The sequence below is a fragment of the Aptenodytes forsteri genome, unplaced genomic scaffold (assembly GCF_000699145.1).
Source record: "Aptenodytes forsteri isolate BGI_AS27 unplaced genomic scaffold, ASM69914v1 Scaffold242, whole genome shotgun sequence".
NCBI lineage: Eukaryota > Metazoa > Chordata > Aves > Sphenisciformes > Spheniscidae > Aptenodytes > Aptenodytes forsteri.
The window spans coordinates 3689020-3712722 of record NW_008795253.1 but is presented as its reverse complement, the minus strand read 5'-3'; the positions used below and the strand labels follow the sequence as shown (position 1 = coordinate 3712722).

Genomic DNA, 23703 nt, shown 5'->3' with positions numbered 1-23703 from the left:
TTTGAATTATCTCTGAAAAATGTAGATGCCAAGTCACTAATTAAGCAGCATATAAAAAGAGCGTGATTTTAAGCACCCGGTATCAAAAATAGTGCAGAGCACCAAATACCTCTAAAGTTCTTCTTTATTCTAAAAAAGTCAATATTATATTTTTGTGGAATTGTATTGGTCTGTGTGCTTGTCTGTGCTTCCTATTTGAAATTGGCAGTACCCCGTCCTGTGCTCTGGTGTGCTCTCAGCGTGCCATCAGTCATGCCAGGCTGACACTTAACGCACGGTATATACCTTCTGCTCTGCCAGCCAGCTGCTCAGTGTAACTCATCTGCTGGTAGAGCTGTTTTCTACCACAGAGCTTTCATATGTGTCAGTATGTGATATCTGAGGAACATAAATGTTTATGTACTAGAATATGAGCAGCAAAATATCTTCTTTGGCTACAGCTCACTGCAGCTACTTTTTCCTGCAACTGGACTGAGCATTACAAAGCTTCGTACTTGAGTTATGTGAAATTGTTGTATTTTTGTTTCTGGATAATCACTAACATTAGAGAAGTAAAATTTGGTGCAATGCACCATTGATGAGGTTGTAATTTAAAAATGTAGTGAGTAGACACCTCTCATTCTCCTTTCTGCCACCTTTGCCCTTTTCTTCACAAGGTGAGATGAATACTAATTGTAACTGCTAAAAACACTGGACATTATAACACACAGCTTAACATAAATTGTTTTAGCGAGCCAATTCGTCATTTGAGAAAACAGTGTTCAAAAAATCCCTCTACTTGGATTTCTTGCTAGCGGTTTTCTTACTTTTAAAGAGTTTTTATATAAAACATGATAATTCCATATTAAATCCTGTACTAAGTTATCTCCCTGTTACACTGCAATTCAGAGACATAAAGTGGACACACATATTTTCAGGTGGGTGTCCTAAGCCTTCAAAATGAGAGGAGAGGGAATAAATACATCTTCTGGCGACACTTCTGGATGGTGCAGTTCAACCATTTGGGTCCCGATTACTTCAAAATTTTACAGGCAAAATCTTATTTGTGCTGGACTCAGGGATCTGTTCTGGATCCCAGAAATTTCCAAGTAATTTTTGACCTTTATAATCTTTTCTTGTTTAAATTCCTGATCAGTTTAAACAAAATCAGCAATATGTAGGTTTTGTCAGAAAGCAGAGAAACCATCAAAAGTCCTTTCTTGATTTCAACAGAATTAATTTCTGATTTGAAATTTCTTTAGATCTACATCTGTGCTAAAAATAAATACTGATAAATCTTCAAATAAAGCAGCAAATCACAAGTGCCAGAGCATGAAGGTCAAGTCTTTCAGTGTCATGGAAGCTTATTACAAGTCTTGGGCCAACCTGCATTTACCTTTGAGTGAAAGTCTAAAATCCAATACCTAACAGAGCCAATATTCTTCAGATCAGCTGGACATTTCCTCAGTTGCTCTTCACTCCGATTATGTGAATGATTCTCATGTTAACTTTCAAGTAAGGGAATTTATTCAACCCAATCAATTCCATTGTGAAATATACTTAAAGGACCTTAGATACGGTGAGTATAACAGAAGAAATAGGAGCCAATAACTGAGAAGACAGCATGATTCAGTAAACACAGCATGAAACTAGAAGTCTAAAGACTCTAGCCTTTTGGCTCTCTGGATGGCTTATTAACTGCCACACACCTTTAAAAGCCTTAACTATCACACTAAAAAGCTTTCTGGGTTGCAAGAGAGCATTATACCAGTGCTTCGCTGCCTGCATGGGCTCCACATTGACAACTGCCTAATTTAGTGTCTCTGGTCTGACAGCCAAAACCTTTTAGAGTGTCCCTGGCTATCTGAGAGATTGCTTGATTGCCTTTGATCAAAGCCTCCTCAAACACTCCCTGGGAACAAAGTGGGGAACACCAGTAGGGGGGCTGGTGGCTGTGGGAAACTGAACTTTCCCAGGAGCTGGAGATAGCAAAGTTCATCCTTACAGGAGAGAAAAATGAACACTGAATTCCTCAGTGTTAAGAGTGAAATGTGTGTTCTGTGGGCAGTATATTTGAGCGAGACCGTTTACCCCTCCATGACTAAGCTCAAGTGGAAAAAACAGTCACCTCATGTCTGAAAAACCACTGATCTAGGAAGCACTCTACACGGTATTTCTAACAATTATTTACTTGCTCCATTTATGCATCTCTGACACTGTGACCAGCTTCACTGTGGCCTCTCAAAAAGAAGTGTCAAGAATAATTTTTACAAGTAAACCCCCAGTAGCTGGATAGAGCAGTATTTGTCTCTGGCACTTTATCTACCAGCAATTATAGGTATCAGGGCAACAGACACATGATTGTGCTTGTGATTAAAAATGTCAGCACTAAGCACTGGATCTAGGTGCACAGGAAGCGTATTGTGCAGGCTACCAAATTTGGATCAATAGGCAGGAAATCCAGGTTCAATAACTAACTTCCATATGGTCCTGCTGAACAACCCAGTTCATCTCCCATTCTTTTTTCACCTCTTTCCTAAGTTTTTAGGGCATAAGTTCTTTGTCAGTGTTTCTCCATGTCCTGAATAATGAGTTCCCAGTAAAACTCAGTACAATGGGTGATTCATTACTATTAACAAAGTTTTAAAACAGGCAATGTTTGTTACCTTCCTCCAGAGCAAGATGAGAAAGAAGAGTGACACAACATAAAACAACAGAGAACTTAAATATGAAAGCAGACGCAAAATTAGGCTCAACTTGACACCAGCGAGTAATGGAAAATTTGTTTATCAGTTTTTAACTACCCCTATAGATTCACCAATTCTGGATGCTTGTAACATCTAACTCCTGAATTTATATTGTTATTCTTCTAGGCTAAAAATCCTGCCTCTCTTAAAGTCAGTTGCAAAACTTCATTGATTTCAATGGAACGTGCCCAAATGTCATAAAGATTATTTGACCCTCTTCATGTTTTTTTCACTATAAGAATGGCTTCTCAAGGATTCCAGAGCTCTAGATAGAAACTTGGCAATTACAGTTATGCTCAGTGGATTTGTCCTCCACCACATTAGCTGTCTGTGATGAAAAGAACTGCACATTCCTTCAGTCTGTCAGACAACTGTAATTTAGTGGTAATTGGCTCAAAAATCTTCCAGTCCCAGAGGAGGATATTCCCATGAGAAAATTCCAAAATGTATTCTAATTATTATTTTTTTACCAGTAGATAAGCAAGCACCTGTCCCTGTTGCCCTGGGCTGGAAAAATCTGGTCCTTTTTCTGGTTTCTTCGGAATATTTTTTCCTTTCCTCCTACATTAATAAGCCATGAAAGAGTCTGCATCCCAATCAAGGTATTCCCACCATTCAACTGGGAGCATGCTGGGTCTGTTCAGAGCTCTCAGTTGTTCAACAGAGGACCTGAAACTGGAGGTCTCAGGTTTTGCTCTGCAAATGAGATGCCTTTCTCCATTTGGTCATTGCCTTCTGCAGTCAGAGTTCCTGGGAGCAGCATCTTTTGGGAAATCTCAGGGCACTCTAAGAAGTTTTCTGCTTCATTTCCCAGTGAAGACCTAATTAGGATCCTAAGATTGAAACCCACCCCTTTTCTATTAATGTAACTATTTAGTGTCTCAACACTAAACAGTCCATGAACAGGCTAGAAGCTTATGCACAGGGATCAATTATTTTTTCTGTTTCTTATCTCTAAGTAGTATAATTCTCCAGATTTTAGTCTTATATCATCCCTCAGACTTGATCAAATAACCACACTGAATCTGATTTCCAAAAAATCCACTGCACTTCCAGTAGTGTTGAAAATAAATAAATCAAGTCACATAGCATCTGCTTCACTGAACAAGAGATGTGGTACCATCCCCTGTGACGGAGCCCAAGTTATAACAGCCTTATTTTCTTATTCTGTTCTCAGAAGCTGCAGTTATGGAGCAAAGACAAATTTTATGTGCCATAAACTTAGCAGGTTTTGCAAAAAGTTTTTATGCCCAGCAATTTCAACCTCAGTGAATCTCCATAAGGAATGATACAACTATGAGAAATGAAATCTCTTTCTTAGGCCTACCCTGTATGATAGATAACTCTTTTTCAGATGTGTCTGTTTCTCTAGTTATCTTTTTCCCTTCTTATCTGTTTTAACTGGGAAACGTCTTCTGCTTCTTTTTTGTTTCTCTATGATGTTCATGTTTTCACAAAAATATGCCAGCAAATACCAGTCACCATTTATTTAGGTTTATCTCAGTATTCGGTTCCGATGATTTGACTTATGCTACAAATTTTAGATATGCTGCCAAAAGCAATGTATCGAATATTCACATATGAGACAGGGAAAGCTTCAGAACAGTCTAAAGGAGATTTAGGTAGTTTATTTAGATTTTTTGCTGTGTTAAAAAAAGTTGTCAGTTCATATTCCTGACTAAACTTCAAATTCTATTCTGATGCTTTTCTCATGTCTTTTATTGAATTATAGAGATAATATCTCATTTGTAAGTAGCAATGGTACATCCTCCCCTGTCTTACGGAACTGTTCACTCCTCCTTCTCAGAGGCATTTAGATTTATGGCCCAAAGCATTGCCACAAAGCCCACTCTGGCCCTTCCATGATCACCATAAACAGTAGAGCTCTAGTGGTCAAGTATCTTCTCCATATCCTGGACCCATGTTCTGGGGAGCCCTTTGGACAACAGAATAAAGGAGGTGTCAGTGTGGTCTGCTGGCAGGCTGGACGAGCGCAGATGTGACAGTGAGGTTTTGGTACATAGAGAGGGGAGCCTGTGACAGACATTGAATGCCAGAGAGCCTCCAGGATGAGGCACATTGTCCTCACTGTGTGAACAGGGAAGAACCATTTCTTCCCACGGACCACATATCTCTCTGACTCACAGCAGCTTCATACACATCATTGCCTCAATTGCTTCAGATTTTCACCACTGTACTTGGCGAATCAGGTCCTATTTATGCTAATGTCAGGCTCAGTTTTATAAATATTTATGCAGGTAAGCACTTTTGTTCTTGTGTTTACAATGCTGGGGCCCTTCTCCTGAGAGAAAGTGTTGTTAGTAGTGGAGGAAGCAAAAACCTTTGTTAAAGGCTCAATGTATTACCATATAAAATATAAATAACGAGTACAATGTTTGATTTCCAGTTTCTAACCTGCTCCCTATTGACTTTTACACTCTGCCATTTCTGCAAGCTGATAGGATTCTGTAGGAGCTGAAACTCCTCGGTGCTTTTCATCATAGTTAGCACTAACCAAATATTGATCTGTCTGCATGTTTTTGAAAGAAACAAAGAACCACCACTCTGAAAAATACTGAAATAACATGAGTTAGGACAGACTTTCAGGCTGAGTGTCTTTCATGCAGACATGTGTCCCAGGAATGCAAACCTCACAGTGTTCTTACTTCATGATTAAAATGAAAATTTGAGTTGGTGTCAGTACTCTAGTATCAACATGCAGTTGACTGACAAACACAAAAAAAGTCAGATTAGCATTTTAGACTGAATATAGTTATTTTTTCTCACCCCTGACACACTGAGGTTGCTTCATAAATACTTTGTGCTAAATTCAGGCTTTCTTATTTTCAGATATGGCTATAAAATATTAGTAATCGTGATGGTGCCAATCTGCTAACCTTTAGCAGAAGGTTGTTGGTACAGTTTCCTCCTCAGTGAATCTTCCACTCTTTAAGGGTACAAGGAGCTTCTAGGGAAAACCAAAGCACCAACTGAGCTTCTAAATTCTAACTCCCTCGTGTAAGAAAAACAAAATAAAGGCCTCCATGGTTTTAAAGTAGGGAATTGACCTATACTCAAATGTTGCTGTGAGGGATTGGTGATGTCCTTCATTCTGCTCAAGTGAATCACTTGACTAGGTCTAAGGGAGTGCACCTGAGTGACCAGCACTTGCCAGCAAGGAGCTATTCCTCCTCCTCTCACCTAGGATTTCAGTTCATTTGAAGGGACTTGATCAAAAGCACTCACACAGGAATGTGTGAAAGGCAAGTCACCGAAGCAGTGCTTGCCTAAATACAGCTTTTCCCAAGAGGATGAGTACCTTGTCTTTGCCAAAGCGTTTACAGCAAACTGCACTGCTCAGTATTTGAAGCATGGGTTCTGCTACATTTAATTTAATTACAGCTCCCGCCTATTTGTGAAGTCAGGATTGTAAAATGCCCTCCTGTGTGACAAGTAAGGACAGAAACAGTAAGCACCTTTCAGATGCCAGGGACTCATCCATAAAGTTTGGTGTGTCAAGCTTTAGGGTGAGCTTTTAAGTTCAAATCTTTAGTCACGTTGTTTACTGTTGTTTTACTGCTAGTGCTAATAATAGGAAACTAAAAATTACACTAGTTAGTGGGCATTGCTAAACAAAGAACGGCGCTGATTAAAAGCGTTGCTGGCACCTTGCCCGCTGCATTGTGGAAGCAGCCAAAGTGTTGATTGTTTTTTACTGTGTGAAGCTGCACATGCTGGATGTGAGCCAGTTCCTTTATTTCTGCTTGTTTTCCTCTGAAACTGCCGTAGCAAGTAGGGGATGGGAAGAGGCTTTTGTTCATTAGAGTATCTTCCAGTGGGAGGCTCAAAATTTTGTACATCTTTGCTGTGCCATTGGGAAGCGTTATTGTAACTCTTCTACAGATGGCTAAATAGAAGCAAGAAGTTTTGTGTTTTACCTGATGAAACAAGGCTTGAAAGCAGTTTTTACATGTATTTCACCAATGGATGTCAATGGAGACTGATGCTATGAAATCCCCTGACTTTCACGATGTTCCTAGAAATGTAGACTGTTGCCACTAAGCTATAAAATGAGTCTACAGCTTCTGTGACAGAAATGATAATGCAACAACCCAAGTTGTTGCCCCTGTGAGCCTTTAGCTGAAGTAATTCTATTGTACTTTAGATTAGGGAGGAAAGATCGAAAAGAAGGGTGTCCCTTTAGACCCAGTAATTAGTGTACTCCATTTGGGGATGCCTCCTGCATTCTAAGTCCTCCTTCAAAAACTGCTTATGCTTTACACCTGTAACCATAAATAGGCAAATTCATAGGAAGGCTTTAGAGTAGGGACGAAAGACTATCTGAAATAACCATCCCTAACCATTGCACAAAAACCACCTTCCTTTTGTATTACTCTGTATGTCTTTCATCCCATACAGCTTCTACAAAGAACAGAGAAAATATTTCTTCACCTCCATTACTAGCTCTCAAGGCTCACAAGTATATTCAAGTATACAAGACTAGAGTATGTTATTTTATATTCTGATCTATAAAGCTTAATTCTGCAATAATTGAAAACAATAGCAAGCTGTTTTAGGAAGAAATTTTGGCCCTCTTGAAGTCATCAAATAAGTCTGATCTGAGGTATACCTTTGGTCAACATATTTCATCATTCATCACTGTTTGGTTACAGCATCTTTCCATATGACTACACAGAAGTTATTTTTAAAAATGTAAACCAAGAACCGTTTCAATAAAGAAAAGGTGCTGTGAAAGGTTTTTTTATAGCCCACTCCTGAGAAAACTAAGATGAGAAACCAAATCAGAAAAAAACACCACAAGAACTAATTCAGTTACAATAGACAGGAGGTTAAATTAATAGCTGTCCCTTTCCTGATAACACGAAAAGTAGAAGTGATAATTGAAATTAAAAACACCAGCGGTTTTCAATGTAATTGAATTGAACACAGGTTATTGATTAGAGAAAATGCGTGAAAATCCATCAGGCTAGAAATAGGTCATTATAAACATACTCATTCAAATATATAACGTATATTGTACATAGTGGGTATAATATCCCACAGATGAAAATATTATTAATGCTGACCTTATAATTAAACTTTTCATAAGAGTAACTTCAAGCAGTGTAATAAATAAAAATTAAAAAACCCCCACACCACCTTGTATTTTGGACTTTTAAAATTCCTTCTCTCTGAGCATCTTCATGTGTCTTGCACATACTAATGTACTGGGACACTTGACTCTCCTACAAAGTAGCAAAGGCTTCACTAATGTACTAATTAATCTTCATTTTACTCCAGGAAGCTTTTTTAGAACAAAAAATATATTAAATCATTTCAGTTATAACTGTGTTTTAAGTACACTTTGTCCTATACTTTGTATATGTTCTACTTTAAATAAACATAGCATAATTATGGAGCATGAATTATGCTCAAACCAGGAAAACAATCCCTGGTTTAGTCCATTTCTGGTTTATTAGTTAGCAAAAGATTTCAATTATTTAAGGGAATATGAAAATTGATCCAAGTAAAAAAATCATGTTTCTGAGTTGTTTGAGGAATTATCTTCTCTCTCTGAGAAAATTAACTGGTATTCTATTAATGGGTAAGTGGCGTGAAGAAGAAAGCAGCTCTATTTGTTGGCTAGAGTAGCTGGTAACCCGGCTACTAAACCAGTATAAAAGGTTGTAAAACTGGAGGGGGCTCCTCCAATTCTGTCTAGCAGAAGGAAAGAAATGACACTTTCTTATTTATACTGAGTGTGGTTTATGTCTTTAATCTGAGATGTTATGATGTTATGAAGCCTCAGTTTTATGGTTTCATCTGCACAGATCATCCCCAGAACAAACACTTTTCCTTTGAGCCTGTTTGGTTGCCCCTACTGATGACCAGGCATCCAATGCACATGAGTTCAAAACTTTCTTTTACCCATCTGTTCCACTGCAGTCTGCCTCTGCTCATCTTCCCATCTCTGCACATTTCTTGGTAATTAACAGCAGCTCCTTCAACAGCTTTTCAGAAGAAAGGCAGGTAAGGTCTAGACTTGTTCCATTATATCATAGGCCTGGCCAGACCCCAAAATGATAGGTGTAAAGATAGAATAAAGCCAATTGTCATCCTTTGTGAGTAGTTTGAGACACCGTCCTGCCACTCATCCTCCCAGTCCTTTGACAAACTGGCTTTTATAGCAGGCAAACAGCAAAGCTCAAGAGGAACACAGAGGTGGGGGAATTATACAATTGTCTGATCAAAAGAGCCAAAGTAGATATCTCTTCTGTAGGCATTGCAATTATCTTATACATGCACTGATTTCCTAAAAACTTCTTCAAAGCTCCCATTTGATGTGTTGAGGTGTTGAATGATAAATCTATACAAAGGAAAGTAAGTATCTCTGTCATTCATCTAGTTTCAAAAAGAGGTGTTAAAAAGCAGGAGCCCAAATACTGACAATACAGCAGTCCAGAAGATGCCAGTTCAAAGAAGCTGTTCAGAGAAATGACTGTCTATAATAGATCACAAAGGCACGGGGTTTTTTTTTTTCTTTTAATCCATAGGAGAACCAACCCCTTGAAATTTTACCAACACCTAATGGACAATACTTTGCTTATAGTTCAATCTCTGTGAATTCCTTGCCCTCTTGGGGGAAATTTAACTTTGGCAAGAAAACAGCTGCTTTCTTCTCCCCACATCTTCTGTTATTTCTTCTTCTAGAAGTATTTAAAGCAAAGGAAAAGAAAAAAGGAAAGGAGGCAGAAATATGTTTGTCTGGGATTTTTTTAATCTGTATTAATGAGAAAAGAAAAAGATCTTTTGAACTATCTAACTATTCCCAAGTTAGTTTTCCCAGTCTTAATTCTAGTGCTTTGTTCAGCCACATTTCAAATATTTCAAGAGAGAGGGTTTCTCTGAATTAGTTTTTTGAGACTGCTTCACAGGCTAGTGCATGGCATCTCTTTTGAGCATATCTTTTGAGATATTTTTCAGACTGCATTTGCTTTTCCTTTAATGACATCAGAACCTTCTTTCCCCCAGAAACCTCATTTTGTTTGTACCATCTACTTCGAAGTCCCACTAAAATAATTTCACTTTTATTAGCTGCTGCGGTTTTTTTTCCCTGCTCTTGATGTTTCTCCTGTGTTGGCCAATGATGTGATCTGAACTCCAGCAATGCCGCCCAGCCCCTTTTCATGAAGATCACTTCTGATACGTGTTCTGGTTTTTTACTGAAAAAAACAATACCAAAAGTAAACCCTGTATTCTAAGAGTACTTTCAGGACATAAAGTTAATCACACTAGCAATCACTTCAAATAAATAGGCAATGAAATCTATTCCTGATGAACATATCAAGGACAAGTAGATTTATATTTACTACAGAGAAATGAGTTACAAAATTACAAATTTATTTGTTTGTTTAATTTACAATAAATTACAAACTTATTTATTCTCAGCATGCAGCTCTAAGGTTGGTCAAACTTGAGCTTAGCCCTATTGGTATTTGGTAAATACATATTTAATGCTAAAGGTGTTCCCAAATAAAATCAATACAATACTGATGAATTAATGTACTGTATATTGAATTATAGAAATGTATTAAATAAAATAAATGAAATAATTAAATTTCTTAGGGAAAAACATCAGGCCAGATTCAGCAGCATGAGTGAGAAGAGGCTGTTGCCATGCCCCCGGATCCATCCAGTAGCGAGGCTGAAGATGTATTCCTAGTAGGCACACACACACATAGAGCACACATATACATCGCATATATACCTATACACATGGCCAGCCACACAGTTCACAGACAGATGCACAGAGCAGTCACACGAACATAGGCAGCACCAACAGCCTCATCCTGCTCCCTTCTGTGGCTGAGCAGGATGGAAGTCCACTAATGAGAACGCATATATACATGCGCACACACACATACACGTACAGTGTGGATCCCTCCAGCAGCTGGGCTCAGACATGGGCTCAGACGCCCAGTAGCTGCTCCTGGATACCAGGTTCCCCAGTTGCTGGTACCTGGGCATAAGAGCCCTTGAGGCTGCAGCCCCACTCCAGTTGCTGGTACAGACCATCTCATGCACACACACAAAGCTGGCCAGGACTCCCCTGGTCCCCAGTAGCCAACCCCACCATGGTATTACCCTTAGACACCCAAGTCATGTCACCTGCTCACCAGGTCATCTGACCTGATCTTCACTAGCACTCACACACTCACTCACACCTCTGCACGCGCTCCAGTTGCTGCACCAGGGACACACGGGCCCTCCAACCCGTGGTCTGACCCCATTTGTGGCACTCACACCCCTGTACACACCCATGCACACACAGAATGGAGAGCCACCACCCAGGGAAGAGTTGGAAAGGAGCTTAATCAGAAGGCAGGACAGACTGCCCTGGTCAAGCACAGGGCATGGCCAGCCAAGCAAACTGACCAGCTGACCATATATATGTGACCCATATATATATATATATATCCCCTCACACCTCTATTTTCCCACACTTCTTCCCCTCCCACACTTCTTCCTCCCCAAATCACCTAAATCCTTCCCTTTCCCCACCTTTGGTTCCCCGCTAAACATCCCATAACAAGTCCTGTGCAATCCCAAAATGCTCTTCCCCTGCATCCCATAATGTGTCCCCTACCCTGGGGCTGCAACCCCCTTCAGTACAAGCATTTACTCATTTTGATGATCTGAGGCTCTCCTGGGACAGCCCCGGGAGGGGCCAGGACAGTGTGTCCCTTCCTTTCCGTCCTTAATTTGGGTTCCCGCTTACCTTTGTGCCCCTGTGCTCCTCTGGGCTTGTGGAGCTGGGCCTTCAGTGGGCTGATGGCTCCTGGGATGTCCTGGGAGCAGCCAGGGCAGGACATTAGTTAGGCTCCTCAACCTGCCATTGTCACTTTGTGCTCCTCTGTGGGTGTGCAGACAAGCTTTTACCACATAACCTGACAAAATCCAGCATACAGCTAGGAGCAGCATGCTTATAAATATAAACAAGTTTAGTCTAGAAGTGTATTAGCTTGTGGTTTTGTTTTCTACTCTGCTTGAAGTACATTCAGTTGTCTGCAGACATGACTAAATCATTTTATACTGTGTCAGCTGGATATTAGCTAAATTTCAAAGTCATAAGGCATAGTAAAACTGCAAAAAGCCAGTTCCTGCATTGCCCCTAGAGGAATAAGGTGCAGCAGCATTGAATTCTCTTCTTCCTGTGTCTGCAGGTTATCAGATTTTTAGAAAAATTTACTGTATAAACTTCTCCTAACTAACATTTTGCATCTGCAAGTCCACATCAGGACATTATCCACTACCATTAATTATTTGCAATTAAATAAAACACCTAGTCAAAATAAAACTTATTTTCATCAATATCATACATACTTACGTATGTCATCTTCAAATAGTTTTCTTTAACGTCCAAATAGGTAATTTTTCAATATTGCTTCTGCTTGCCAAATTAAGATCACTCCTTTCTCATGGCCCAGAAGCACTGCAGTTGCTGAGAGCGCACTGGGTTTTCCTATTTGCCTTGAGAATGTACCATATCAATGTAACATGATGCTATTGCTGACACTCCCTCATGCTGGCAATCCTGAATTGCACCTGCTTTTTTCCCAGGAAAGGGTTCTCTCTTTTTCTTTTTCTTTCTTTTTATTTTCTCTAGCTTATGCTGCAGAAACAGCACAAAGCAAGATTTAACACAAAGTGAGAATGCAGAAGAATATTAGGAAAGATATTCTTTCATGCTTTTCACAGAATGTGCTAGCTCTTAAAAGTGAACTGAGATTTTGGATCTGTCTGACTGGAAATTTGCATCTATCTGATGCCTTCTTGGTTTGATCTTGGACAGTTATGTCTGACAAATGGGGTAATATTTGGTGATAACCTGATTAAAGTTCATCTGTGAAGGAGCTTCTGAAAGGGAAGAAAAGATTAGGATCTGGAAAAGATTTTGACATGTGGGATTCAGAGTGGGGTTGATAGACCTGTTCTTCCAAGGGCTAGGAAACAAACTATGTGAAATAGGGCTTAGTGCGCTATTGCAAGGGTAAAGAGAAAAGAGACAGGCAGGAGTAAGGCAGCAGCCAGAGGAACTGAGAAAAGGCTCAGGGCGCTGGGGAGAGCTCTCCCTGCGGAGCGGAGGGAGATGAGAGCAGAAATGACTGGGAACAAGTTCTGTCCTTTGGCAGAACCAAACAGCTCCGGAGGAGCCCAATGGACTGGTGAATCTGGGAGAAAAAGCCTGGGTTACCCTGTGCTGGAGGCAAACTGGGATATTATGTTAAACAGCAGGCACTCAAAGGAGTCATTTGAAATGAGGTGGTGTGGATCTGCAGCTGTAGGAAGGAAAATTAAACACCTCAGAAACCTTGACATTGAAATAGCCATCTCCATGCCACTGTTGCTCTTTGGCTTTTGTGTTACTTCCAGTTGTAATTTTTTTCTGCGGCTTTGACTTCGTGCAGTGTAACTTTACCACCCCTGCTCAGCCAATTATCCCATCTAAACATGAGATCTATACATTTTTAATGACACAGCAGCTTAATCATAACAGCACTTATATTCATCAACAAACCCAAACAATTTTTTAATGTGACACTGCTTGTTTGAGAGAACTTTTTCTGTTTGTCTTTGATCCTCCCACCATCACCCTTCTGCTTTTGTATCTACTTACCCTCCTGATTGCAGCCAGCCTACGGCTACAGAGCCATTACCTGAACAGCAACACTGGGAAGCAAGAGCAATATTATCTGAAGTCAACTGGCAAAACATATAGAGGCTATTGAGGGTCAGAGATCTAGATTTAGGTTTTGAAAGTGGCAGTTGGTAAGACTTGTAAGTCTAGTTGTTTTTGGATCTAGCCTCGTATCTGTACGACAAATACCTGCTTGGCTCAGCTGCTGCAGTACAACCCTGATCAACACTGCTCTGGCAGAATCTTCAGCGTGGATGTCGTGTTGATATCAACGTGTCAGCCTTTGTGTCAGGCTACGAAGGGGCACTTTCAGAGTGAGATTTATCTGTTTTTCTCCTTCTTCCAAGGCATAGTGAGATCATGTTAGACATGTTTCACCAAAGTTCTTACCTTTTCCATCCTCGGAGGGACTGTTTGTACCTTAGTTTCTTATGTGTGCTACTTTTGACACGTTTTATTTTGAAGGAGGCTCAAGATAGGAGTAATTTGTGAACTGAGTATCACTGGGCTTGTTCTAGATAATTTATATAGTGCTCAAATACTTTAGCAAATGAATTTTCAGATCATTTGAACTCTCTTGTGGTTAAATTTTCTATAAGCCTAGAAAAAACACTGTACATTTCAGGTATAAACTTTGCTGATATAATACATTAGCGTAGCCATGCTAAAAAAATGGTTCTATCTCATAAATCATTGACTAGGTATTTAAAAGACGCGTAGATGAGGTGCTTAGGGACATGGTTTAGTGGGTGGTGGCGTTGGGTTGCTGGTTGGACTCGATGATCTTAGAGGTCTTTTCCAACCTCAATGATTCTATGATTCTATGATTCTATGACTAATGGTTTGCTGATAATTTTGCTGAGCAATTTTACTACATAGCCACTGATGTCTTGCCATGGAAGGCGAATATAGGCTAAATACACATCGATGTGCACTGATTGAACACCAAATACATGGGGTTTTTTTCTGAATAAAACTAGGTGTTTAGTCCAAAAACACTAATTGTATTCTTAGTGGGAGAAATTAATTTGGTATTGCAACCCATGTGAATTGTATAATTATCATTTGGCTCATTTTTCTGCAAATAGGAAAGTCATAAGAAGGCCTATGTTTCAACCACATGCATCAGAACAAACATTAGATATAGCAAATTTAAACCAACCTTACATATGCAGCTTTGGAAGTAGGGAGTGCATAAAATTAAAAGTTAATTTTCATAAACCTTAAAAGCATTAAAGACTGAAAAAACGCAAGCTTCAGAACCTATTGTCTCAAGTCTCTAACCCACACTCTTCTGTCCTGATCTGTGTGTCCCTGTTCATAATAGCAAATTACCAAGGTCCACTTATCAAACAAAGCCTCTCATCTCATCCCATCCCTTAGGAAAGCTCTGCCACATACACAGACATCTTTCCAAGGCTATTCAACAGCACAAATTTTCACCGAAATTAAGGGCTGTCTCAAGCATCACCACATTTCAGGGTACCAAGAAGAGTGAAAAAGTTTTTTCTAGTGTCCAGTGTGAGCTCACAAACCTCAGACTGTGGCCACTGAACTTTGTTAAATTGTCTGCCCCTGCTAAGAGTTTGGTTCCTTTATCTCTGTTACTGCCCTTCAGGTGGGCTGCTATTAGCTCATCCCTTAACATTGGCCGAGACTAAGCAAGCCAAGCACTCTCAGTCTCTCCTCGTTGGCCATGTCCTCTCATCCCTAGCAGTGTTCATGGCCTTCTGCTGAACCCTCTCCAGTTTCTCCACATCCCTAGAAGGGCCCCAAGACTGTGCTCTGTACTGTCCCGAGTAGAGAGAGAGAGTAACTCCCTCAGACTGCTGGCCTTGGCTCAGTAGGTGGTTTATCTTATTTGCAGTAAGAATTCTTTGTTGGCTCATACTCAACTTGACATCCACTGTAACCCCAAGTCCTTTTCAGCAGCACTGCCATTCAGCCAGTCACTTCACAGCTGGCACTGGGGCAAGGGATGCTTTCTTCCCAGATGCAGAATATTGCAATTCTTGTTGAGCTTCATGAGGTGTCTGTTGGCCCAGATTTCGTTATTAATTTGGCCTAGATTATGTTATTAAATCAAGGCCATTTGTTAAATTCTCAGGCTGTTTTGATCAAAGCCCTATTATACTCAAATGAAGAATTAGGAACTGTACTGGGCTATGAAAAGCCACTGTGGGTTTAGGTTGTGGGACTGTTGGTAGAACTAGCTTTAAAGAATACACATGCTATTTCAAAATTATGTACATATTCTTCCATTAAGTTTTGTGTCTATGGAAAATTTCAATTTTTAGTCACAATAGAAGGACATGCAAGAAGAGAAAATATTGTTAGTCCGAGACAATTAAGTCAATGGACATGAACATATATCTAAAATGAAGCAGAACAAACACTGACAGCAGATAAAGCATGGGATGCAGAACCTGTCATGCAAAAGCCCATAATTAAAATATATTTCAAATTGCCAAAGCTCCTAATACAGCTTAATCCATCATACAACATTGTTTATTATACAGACAAAAGTCTGAGCTTTGAGTTTGTTTCTCCTTCATTCTCTTTCCTGCATTTCACTATTTCTCCGTTTTCTGTCTTTTTGGATTTGCCTCTTGTCTATGAAGGGTGTTGATTAGGTAGTAAAGAAGAATCCACCTATTGCAGTATTCTTAGAAATACTGAAAAAAAAGACAGCTTAGACAGCATGAAGCTTGTAAATAATTTACAGGTTTTGGAGTGGTTCGTAAGACCACGTGCTGGAGGTGTAATTTCCTAGCAGTAAAATTGCAGGCAAGACATCATCAAAAGGTAGAATGATATTTATTATTGTCTGTCTCTTCTTTCTGTTGGTTTATCTTATTTTCCCTTTAGAGGAAAGAGGACTGGACTCAGGAAAATCAGTTCAAGATGAACTTTTCCTCCTTTTTATTCTCCAGAAGGAAAATATAATACATCATTAACGCAATTTTAAAAGAGTCTCAAACAGAAATTTTCTGTAACAAAATAAATTATATACAGCTGGAGGAAAAAAGAATATAGGAAATGGTTTAAATAAGCCTCATATTTTTCTTTCAAACTATTTAATTATTTTCCTTTCTTTTATAAGAGTTTAATGAAATATTAGAAAGATTTTTATAATTACAGTTGGTACAATGGAAGGAGTCAGCAATAACTTGACATAAAGCCATGGGGCATACTTAACAATTACAATATTAAATCTCTTTCACTGAACTAGAGAAATCTCCTGATAAACACAATAAAGCCGGATTTATGAGTCAAGAAAAGAGCAGTCTTGGAGGTAAATGATGTTGGCTGCATACATATTTAGATTAAAATTATTTAAGAACAGAAGTGGTCACAGTCTTATATAGTCTCAGAGGAAAGATCCAAGCTAAAGAAAGGAAAGTGTCAACTAAATATTTCTGATAAGAGTAATTGGCCAGCATCACAAATTTTTAATGAATGTCCTTGAGAAACCATTACTACAGATCTCCAAGGATGGAAAATGTAAGGTGTTACTGGCAATGCTATGGTAAAGAGCAGAGGAAAATACATAGGGTCAACCTAGATAAACTCAAGAGGTCATTCCTGGCTCTACTAATATGCAATTCTGTGAAAGTAGGTTGCCTTTTCAAGCAATGTTTCTTTCAAACAGTGTGGTGAAACTGGAGTTCATTAAGTGACAGAAAAAAGTACTACCTTTAAATGAGGTCTGTAGATCATGTATTTCTCTAAAAACAGGCTTCTAACTTATTTTGAACTAACAAAGAATAAATCAGACAATTTTTTCCAAAGTACCTTTAATTCTCCTCTAACGTCATAACATTTAAATGAAGTCAGGAAATGGGAGTCTTATTCTTCACAGCTTCAGACTAAGGACTGACACAGTTGGAGTTGCTGGCAGTTCCTGTAAAAAAGGGGAGAGCACTCTTTGCAAAATGAGCATATTTTGAACGTCTTTCTCATCCAAGGAAAAGGTGGAAAAATTGCTTTGCATGTTAATAAGCCATAGAGTTAGGTGAACCTAAATGCACATTTTGTCATTCATTATTTATTAAGCTTCTCGGAAAAACAAAAAGAAAAAAATGCAAAATCTGAGTTGTACAAATTCAATATACAGGTTTTCTTTTTAGTTGACTCAGAACATGCCTAGCCTTTTTTCTGAAAAGAAATTACATGCAGAACAGAAAGACACCACGGCTTCTTTTTCTAAATTCTAAAATACTGTGTTGTCTTTTCACACTCCCACCCATCTCAGGGAGAAGGTTGCGTTATTCTTCCTTGAGCAGGTCTGGGAATGATGTGAAGTATATACCAATGTATGCTTGGAAGAGGAACTTACGAAGTACCTCTGTTACATTTTCTACATTGAATAACTATATTGTTATGTCAGTGAGTATCTCCGCACTTCACTGATGTTTTCTTTATTGTGCTTCAAATACAAGTAAAAATACTGCTCTTTTGCATGCATTTATACAACTCCAAAAGGCTTCGCATAAAAAGACAAGCAGTGTAGTAAACCTGTTGGGGACCACCGAGACGCTAGACCATCTGACTACAGTCTTTTTGGGAAGCTGGTAAAGCAGAGAGAGATGTTTTAGAAAGCCCTCACCCCCAAATACATGACAGGCAGGGAGATGCCGCCTCAGTTAATGGATTGCTCCTTACCTGATGAAGGATAGAGATGCTAGATGCATTTCAGTGTTCCCCCCATTCCCCAAAGTCTTTGGTTTGAAAGTCAGTGTGGCCCTGCAGTCAGTATATATCTGGTCTTACCGAGACCTGTACTCTAATTCTGCCTCCATCAGTGACAGCTTCCGTGACCAGGAACAAATTCATACTTCTGTCTCCATGACTGCTTTTTGTCTGTCTGTTCTGATCAAACAGAATTGTTTCTTACTATGTGTTTGCACACGCTTATTTATGGTGAAGAGCTAATTTTGGCTGAGGCTAAGTGACATAAATCAAAATAATCCTAGATCTACAGATCTGATGTGTTTTTCAGGCGGCGCGTTCATCTCCCAATTAGCAAGATTATACTATTTGTTTCTTAGCAGAAACTATGAATATCTCAGTGTTCCGTACTTGATCTCATAGAAATATAATTTGCTCTCACAAGAAAAGCTGTTATTACACTGGTAAAAGATGTTATACTGTTCTTTATCTTCATTTAAAGCTATTTCCTCTCCCCAGTTTAGAACTAGAGAGCACATAAGTTTGAACAATCAGTCCAAATAGCATAGCAATGGACAAAAATAAATATATGAACCTTAACACTTCATTTGTCTTTTCTTACTTACCTTTGTTTCTAGAAATACTTTCCTCTTAAAGAGCTTGCCAGGCTTTTTTCACTCTGTGTTAAAGAAGGACTTAAGGCAAAAAGGAATTAAGTGTGTTGCCCAAAGTCATCTGCTTCGTCTGGCAAATTCCGGACTGGAAGTCAGCTGTCTGGTCTTTGATTTTTATGCATGACTTAGTAAACAATACAGTATTCCTTCTGCTTTTCCTTCCTCTTTACGTAAGTTATTTTTGTAAAGCCACCACTCTAATCCTCTTTTTTCTTCTTCACTTCCTTTCATTTTCTCTGTAATCGCTCTGCTCTGACACTTTCTGCTTATCCTTTCGTACATATTTCAGTTTATGAACAAGATGTAATGAGGCAGAAGGATATGAAAGGTTTGAATAAGATCTTTTGTGACAGGCTCTTTCAAATTCATTGAATATAACTCTTCAGGTAGAATATGACTGCATGTTGTATCAGTAATACCTAACTGCAAATGCAGTTTACGTTCCTGCTCGGTTTCTATACCATGCAAGTGCTGCTTGCGGCTGCAGGAGCGACCACCCATGGCCCACAGCGACACCGATAGCTCCACACACTGCGGCAGAGCGGTTGCTGCTCATGTCCGTCACTCAGGTCTCAAGACTGAAGCTGAGATATATGGCACAGAAGAAATTTTTGTCCCATGGGAACTCTTTAGGAAGATCCTTCAAAGTGACACACATTTAATGCATTAATATTTGGTTGAAAGTGCAAAATCAGACTCTTGCAGCATGTTAAACTATCAAAGTCACATACATGTTCTGTAACATGAACACATGATTTGACTCAGCCAGTTTGGATGCTATTCATTTCTTGTCTTTCACTTTTTTCAGGAATGCCCCAGTGGTGTTGTCAATGAAGAAACCTTTAAAGAGATTTACTCTCAGTTCTTTCCACAAGGAGGTGAGTACTTGGCAGATGTAATTAGTACTACAGTGTACAGAGAGTTATGTCTGTTAGTTCCTGAGTCTGACAAAAGAGCCTGTTGTTCAAATTAACAAGATTGTTGTCTCAAGCTCTGACTGAACTCATGGGGTACTTCCGTGATGGCTGGACACATTTTAAAATATGTATTTCTGAATGAAATGCAATGATATCTACAAGAAGCTAGTCTTCTATCATGAAGTTACTACCTGTGTTTGGGTACCTTCGAAAACCAGGTTTCTCTGAGTAGGTTATTTCTTTTTAAACTTTCTGCACAGTTTTCCCCATTCTCTTTTATTCCACAAAACCTTTCACAGTAGGAATGAAAACTGTAGGAGGCACTACAGGTACCCTCTAATATCAATGGCAGAACCCCCTTGACTTCTGTGGGGTTTCTCTACTTAAATGAGGGCTTTTTTTGCTAACCTTAATTTCAATTAATTAATTTCCAGGGGGTTCATTAATTTATCTTCGTTATCTTTTAGTGCAATGAAGGTAACACAAAAATGTATAACAGTTTTTTGCCTTGAACCTCAGATTTTCTTTTAATGTGAATTGTTTTCCTCTCTTTTCTTCCTCTTGCTTTTACCATTCAATCCTCCCTCTTCATATTCTCCTACAGCTCTTCAATCCTGCCTCTTCATCTTCTCCCACAGCTCTTGAGATTTACATGTTTCCCTGGGACTGTTCATAGCTCGCTCTTTTCACTTGTATTTTAAAAACCCCATACTTAATAGGTAGGAACAAAACGTCTCCCAATTAGTTCTATTTTGAATAAAGACCTACAAGGTAAAGAGCAGCATTCAGTGTGGATTACCATCACTGAAATCCTTAACAAGCAGGCACACTCAATAAGAAAGAACAAAAGGTTAAAAGAGTTGACCTGCCTACTGATTATTTCTGTATCTAAGCTTTTAAACCAGGCTAACAATTAGAGTTTCAGATATTGTATTTTTTAGTCACCCTGGCTAGTGAAAATAATTCTCTGCATGTGATTTACTACACCTTTACTAAACTTAAAATAACAACAAAAAAAGTATATTTCCTATTGTTACACTCAAAATTGTTTATGGGTAAAGAGAAAGCACACCTTTTATACAGGTAAAGCTAAAACATATTGTTAGGATAAATGTAATCTTAAAAGCCTAATCTTTATTATTTCAGACCTAATTGTTACAGAAATGAAAGAATATTAATGTAGTTAAAATTGATATATACTCAGTTCTTAGTTTCTACCCCTTTTCCTGGTGTTAATGCTCACCCTTCTGCTGCTCCTCTGGGCCTTTAGGGCAGTGGCATCATTTGGGGGAGGAAGTGGGGACCGCAGTGGACTATCGGCATCTGGAGTCCTTCCCCAGGAGGAATAGGATGTTCATGTTGGTGCTTTCTTCTTCCTCGCTCTAGGAGTCATCTGGGGTCACTTCTACATGTCTGCTAACACATTTTTACACCTTTCTTTTTCTTCATAGGTTTGCAGCTCCACATTACATCCAAATTTATTATAGGTGGTACCTTTTACCTGTGTTAGATACTATTCCTTTGTTCTCTTTGCTACCCCTAAAACCATTTTTGTCCAGCTCCACACCTCCATTTCTTTAAGTGACCACAGGTGAGTTGTTCATAGCTGTGGGGTCTCCAGTGCCAGCCTGTGCCCCGTCCCCTCTCATCCCACACCTGCTCTCCTCTGTGCTGCATCCCATCCTTCTGCTGCTCAAGGCCTCTGCTAGCATACAAGGCAAAAAGTTCTTCTCTCCACTGCATTGTTATGTTACAGTCGTAGATACCTATTTCTACATAGAATAACTTCTTGTTTCTGCTACCTGTATAAAACTACAGCTGCACCACAAAATTAAAATCAGTCAGCCTTAGAAACCTGATCAATTCGAGAGACTGCTGTCACAGCTAAACCACGGGAAACAAAGCTGCAAGCTGACGAGCCTCCATCCTGGGGCAAGCTCCCTATAAAATTTGTGGCTTCTTAATAGCAATGGCAATACTGCATTACAGGGGCACATGTTTACACTATTCGCTGCAATTTCAACAATGCCATTGCCATCTATCTGCAGCAAGGGAGCTACAGTTTTCTGGAAAAAAAAAAAAAAAGCTTTTTTTTCTTGCTTCTTTTAACTTCAGTGAAATACAGCAGAAAGTTAGATTTTTAGTGGGATAGAAGAGTATTAAATCCAGATAATTCACTTATCAGTAACAGATGTTGTTGTGTACTAGTAACAGCATTTTTAGCTTTCTCAATAAAGCCATTTTGCAGATCTCAGTGAAGAGCACCGAGAAGTGACCATCAGAAGCTATACCCCTCCTCTCCCCATCCTCCATGGCCTCCACGCAACAGCATGCAGCCTTAGCAGTACATAAAGACAGCACAAACAAATGTGAAAGCCTTATGTAGTTTTCCTCAAAATTTCAGGAAAAATATTCAGTGGAAACAGCAGAAGAGCTGAATCTCCTTGGAAGAGTAACAGCTCACATCAGTAATCCTTTAATTTCTGTGGGCCCAGTGAGACTTGAACTGTTTTGTGTAGGTTTTGTGCTGTTTTCTGGGTGCCTGTGTTGACTTTTGCCATTTGCTCAGAGGTATGGGAGCCAAAGTCTTTTCTTTGTTCCTCACATTAGCCAAGGTATCTTCAAAGCCCAATTAATTGTCTGTATTTGCATATCCCTGCATGCCAACAACAGGGTGAGATCATCATATTTAAGTGTCTAGTTAAGCAGCTAGACTGGATACTCAAATCTTTGAATGTATTGCCAAAATATTGTGTGCAGCTGAGACCTTTAAATTTCAGTTGCGCTTAAAATGTTGTTTTTATCTATGTCTGAATATTAAAGAGGAAAAAAAAAGTTTCAAAGTTGTCCCCAAATTAAAACCTATGTCGTAGATGTAGATCTGTGCCCCTATTGTCTATGTAACGCAAAACCAGATACAGCATGATGTATCATTATAACAATTCATATCTGAGCAAAGAGAATGATGTTGTGTAAGATTTTAAGCTTCAGGGTGACCAAGCAATCACCAAAAAGTCATTTTCCAATGTCATCCAGCAAGTCACTTCACCAAGCGACTTTCAAGACTATCCAGGACAAGGGACAGGAGGAGTAGAAAGAGAATAAGGGAACCACAGTAAGAGTAACAAAGGAGATGACACAGAACTGCAGTAAAATCGATGTACTTTAAAAGGCGGAACTAGCTTTGTAAAAAGGTTTCCATGCCAGAAAGGCACTCCAGTAACTTCTTTTTAGAAACGCAGGTGAATGAATAGGCCCCCTGCATTCATGCAATGCATCGCCTGAAATACAACTTGGGATTTGTTCTTCAGCCAGGCAGGTCGTAGATAAGAATCCAGACACTGAATAATTATTACACTCCTCCTCAGTTATGAACAGAACAGATTATGTTCATGGTTTGATAAGGCATACTCTTGGATGTATAATGACTACCATTTTTTGTCTCTGATGTTTAAAATGCTTTAATGGTGTATTTCAAAGGAATTCTGATTTAATATCTGTTCCTGTCTCAACCTGTCAAAATATCAATTTAGCCTACTACTTGTGATATCAAATCCCTGAAAAGAAAACATATTTTATTTAAAAAGTTAAGCTTTTGTCTAACATGTTTAATGTTCAAGATTTAGGGGGACGGGGGCAGGGGGGGAATCACGTTAAGTAGCTCTAATTAAAAGACTAGTTTACCTCATCCTCCAGTGTTTTTGAAGGCAAAATTTCAGACCATAATTGCCTGAACAAACAACCCTGAAAAACACCTCTGAATTTTTTTTTTTCAGAATGGGTTGCTAGGAAGAAAAGATTCTTCAGCTAGAGATTCTTTTTTTTTTGTATACCATCATACAAAAAGAGTAGTATATTGTATCATATATGGGCAACAAACAATAAAAAACCTTTGTGTTAACCTTTTGTTTTCTGTAAATCTACAGAAAATAATTAGGAATATTTCACATGTTTTTAAGAAATGAATGCCAAGAGAATGGGAAGCTATTTAAAATTCAGTTACAGTTTAATATAAC

General features: G+C 39.0%; 1 protein-coding gene across 2 annotated transcripts in view; it reads left to right on the top strand.

Moving 5' to 3' along the window:
- Positions 1–23703, top strand: part of KCNIP4 (potassium voltage-gated channel interacting protein 4) — a 56890-nt gene that overhangs the window by 16023 nt on the left and 17164 nt on the right. Inside the window, exon 2 of one of the 2 annotated variants that reach the window (XM_009279128.2) lies at positions 19540–19648. In XM_009279128.2, coding sequence (XP_009277403.1) covers positions 19540–19648 — 109 coding nt within the window. The remainder of the gene's footprint in view (positions 1–19539; positions 19649–23703) is intronic. The other variant, XM_009279127.1, reaches the window with a different exon arrangement.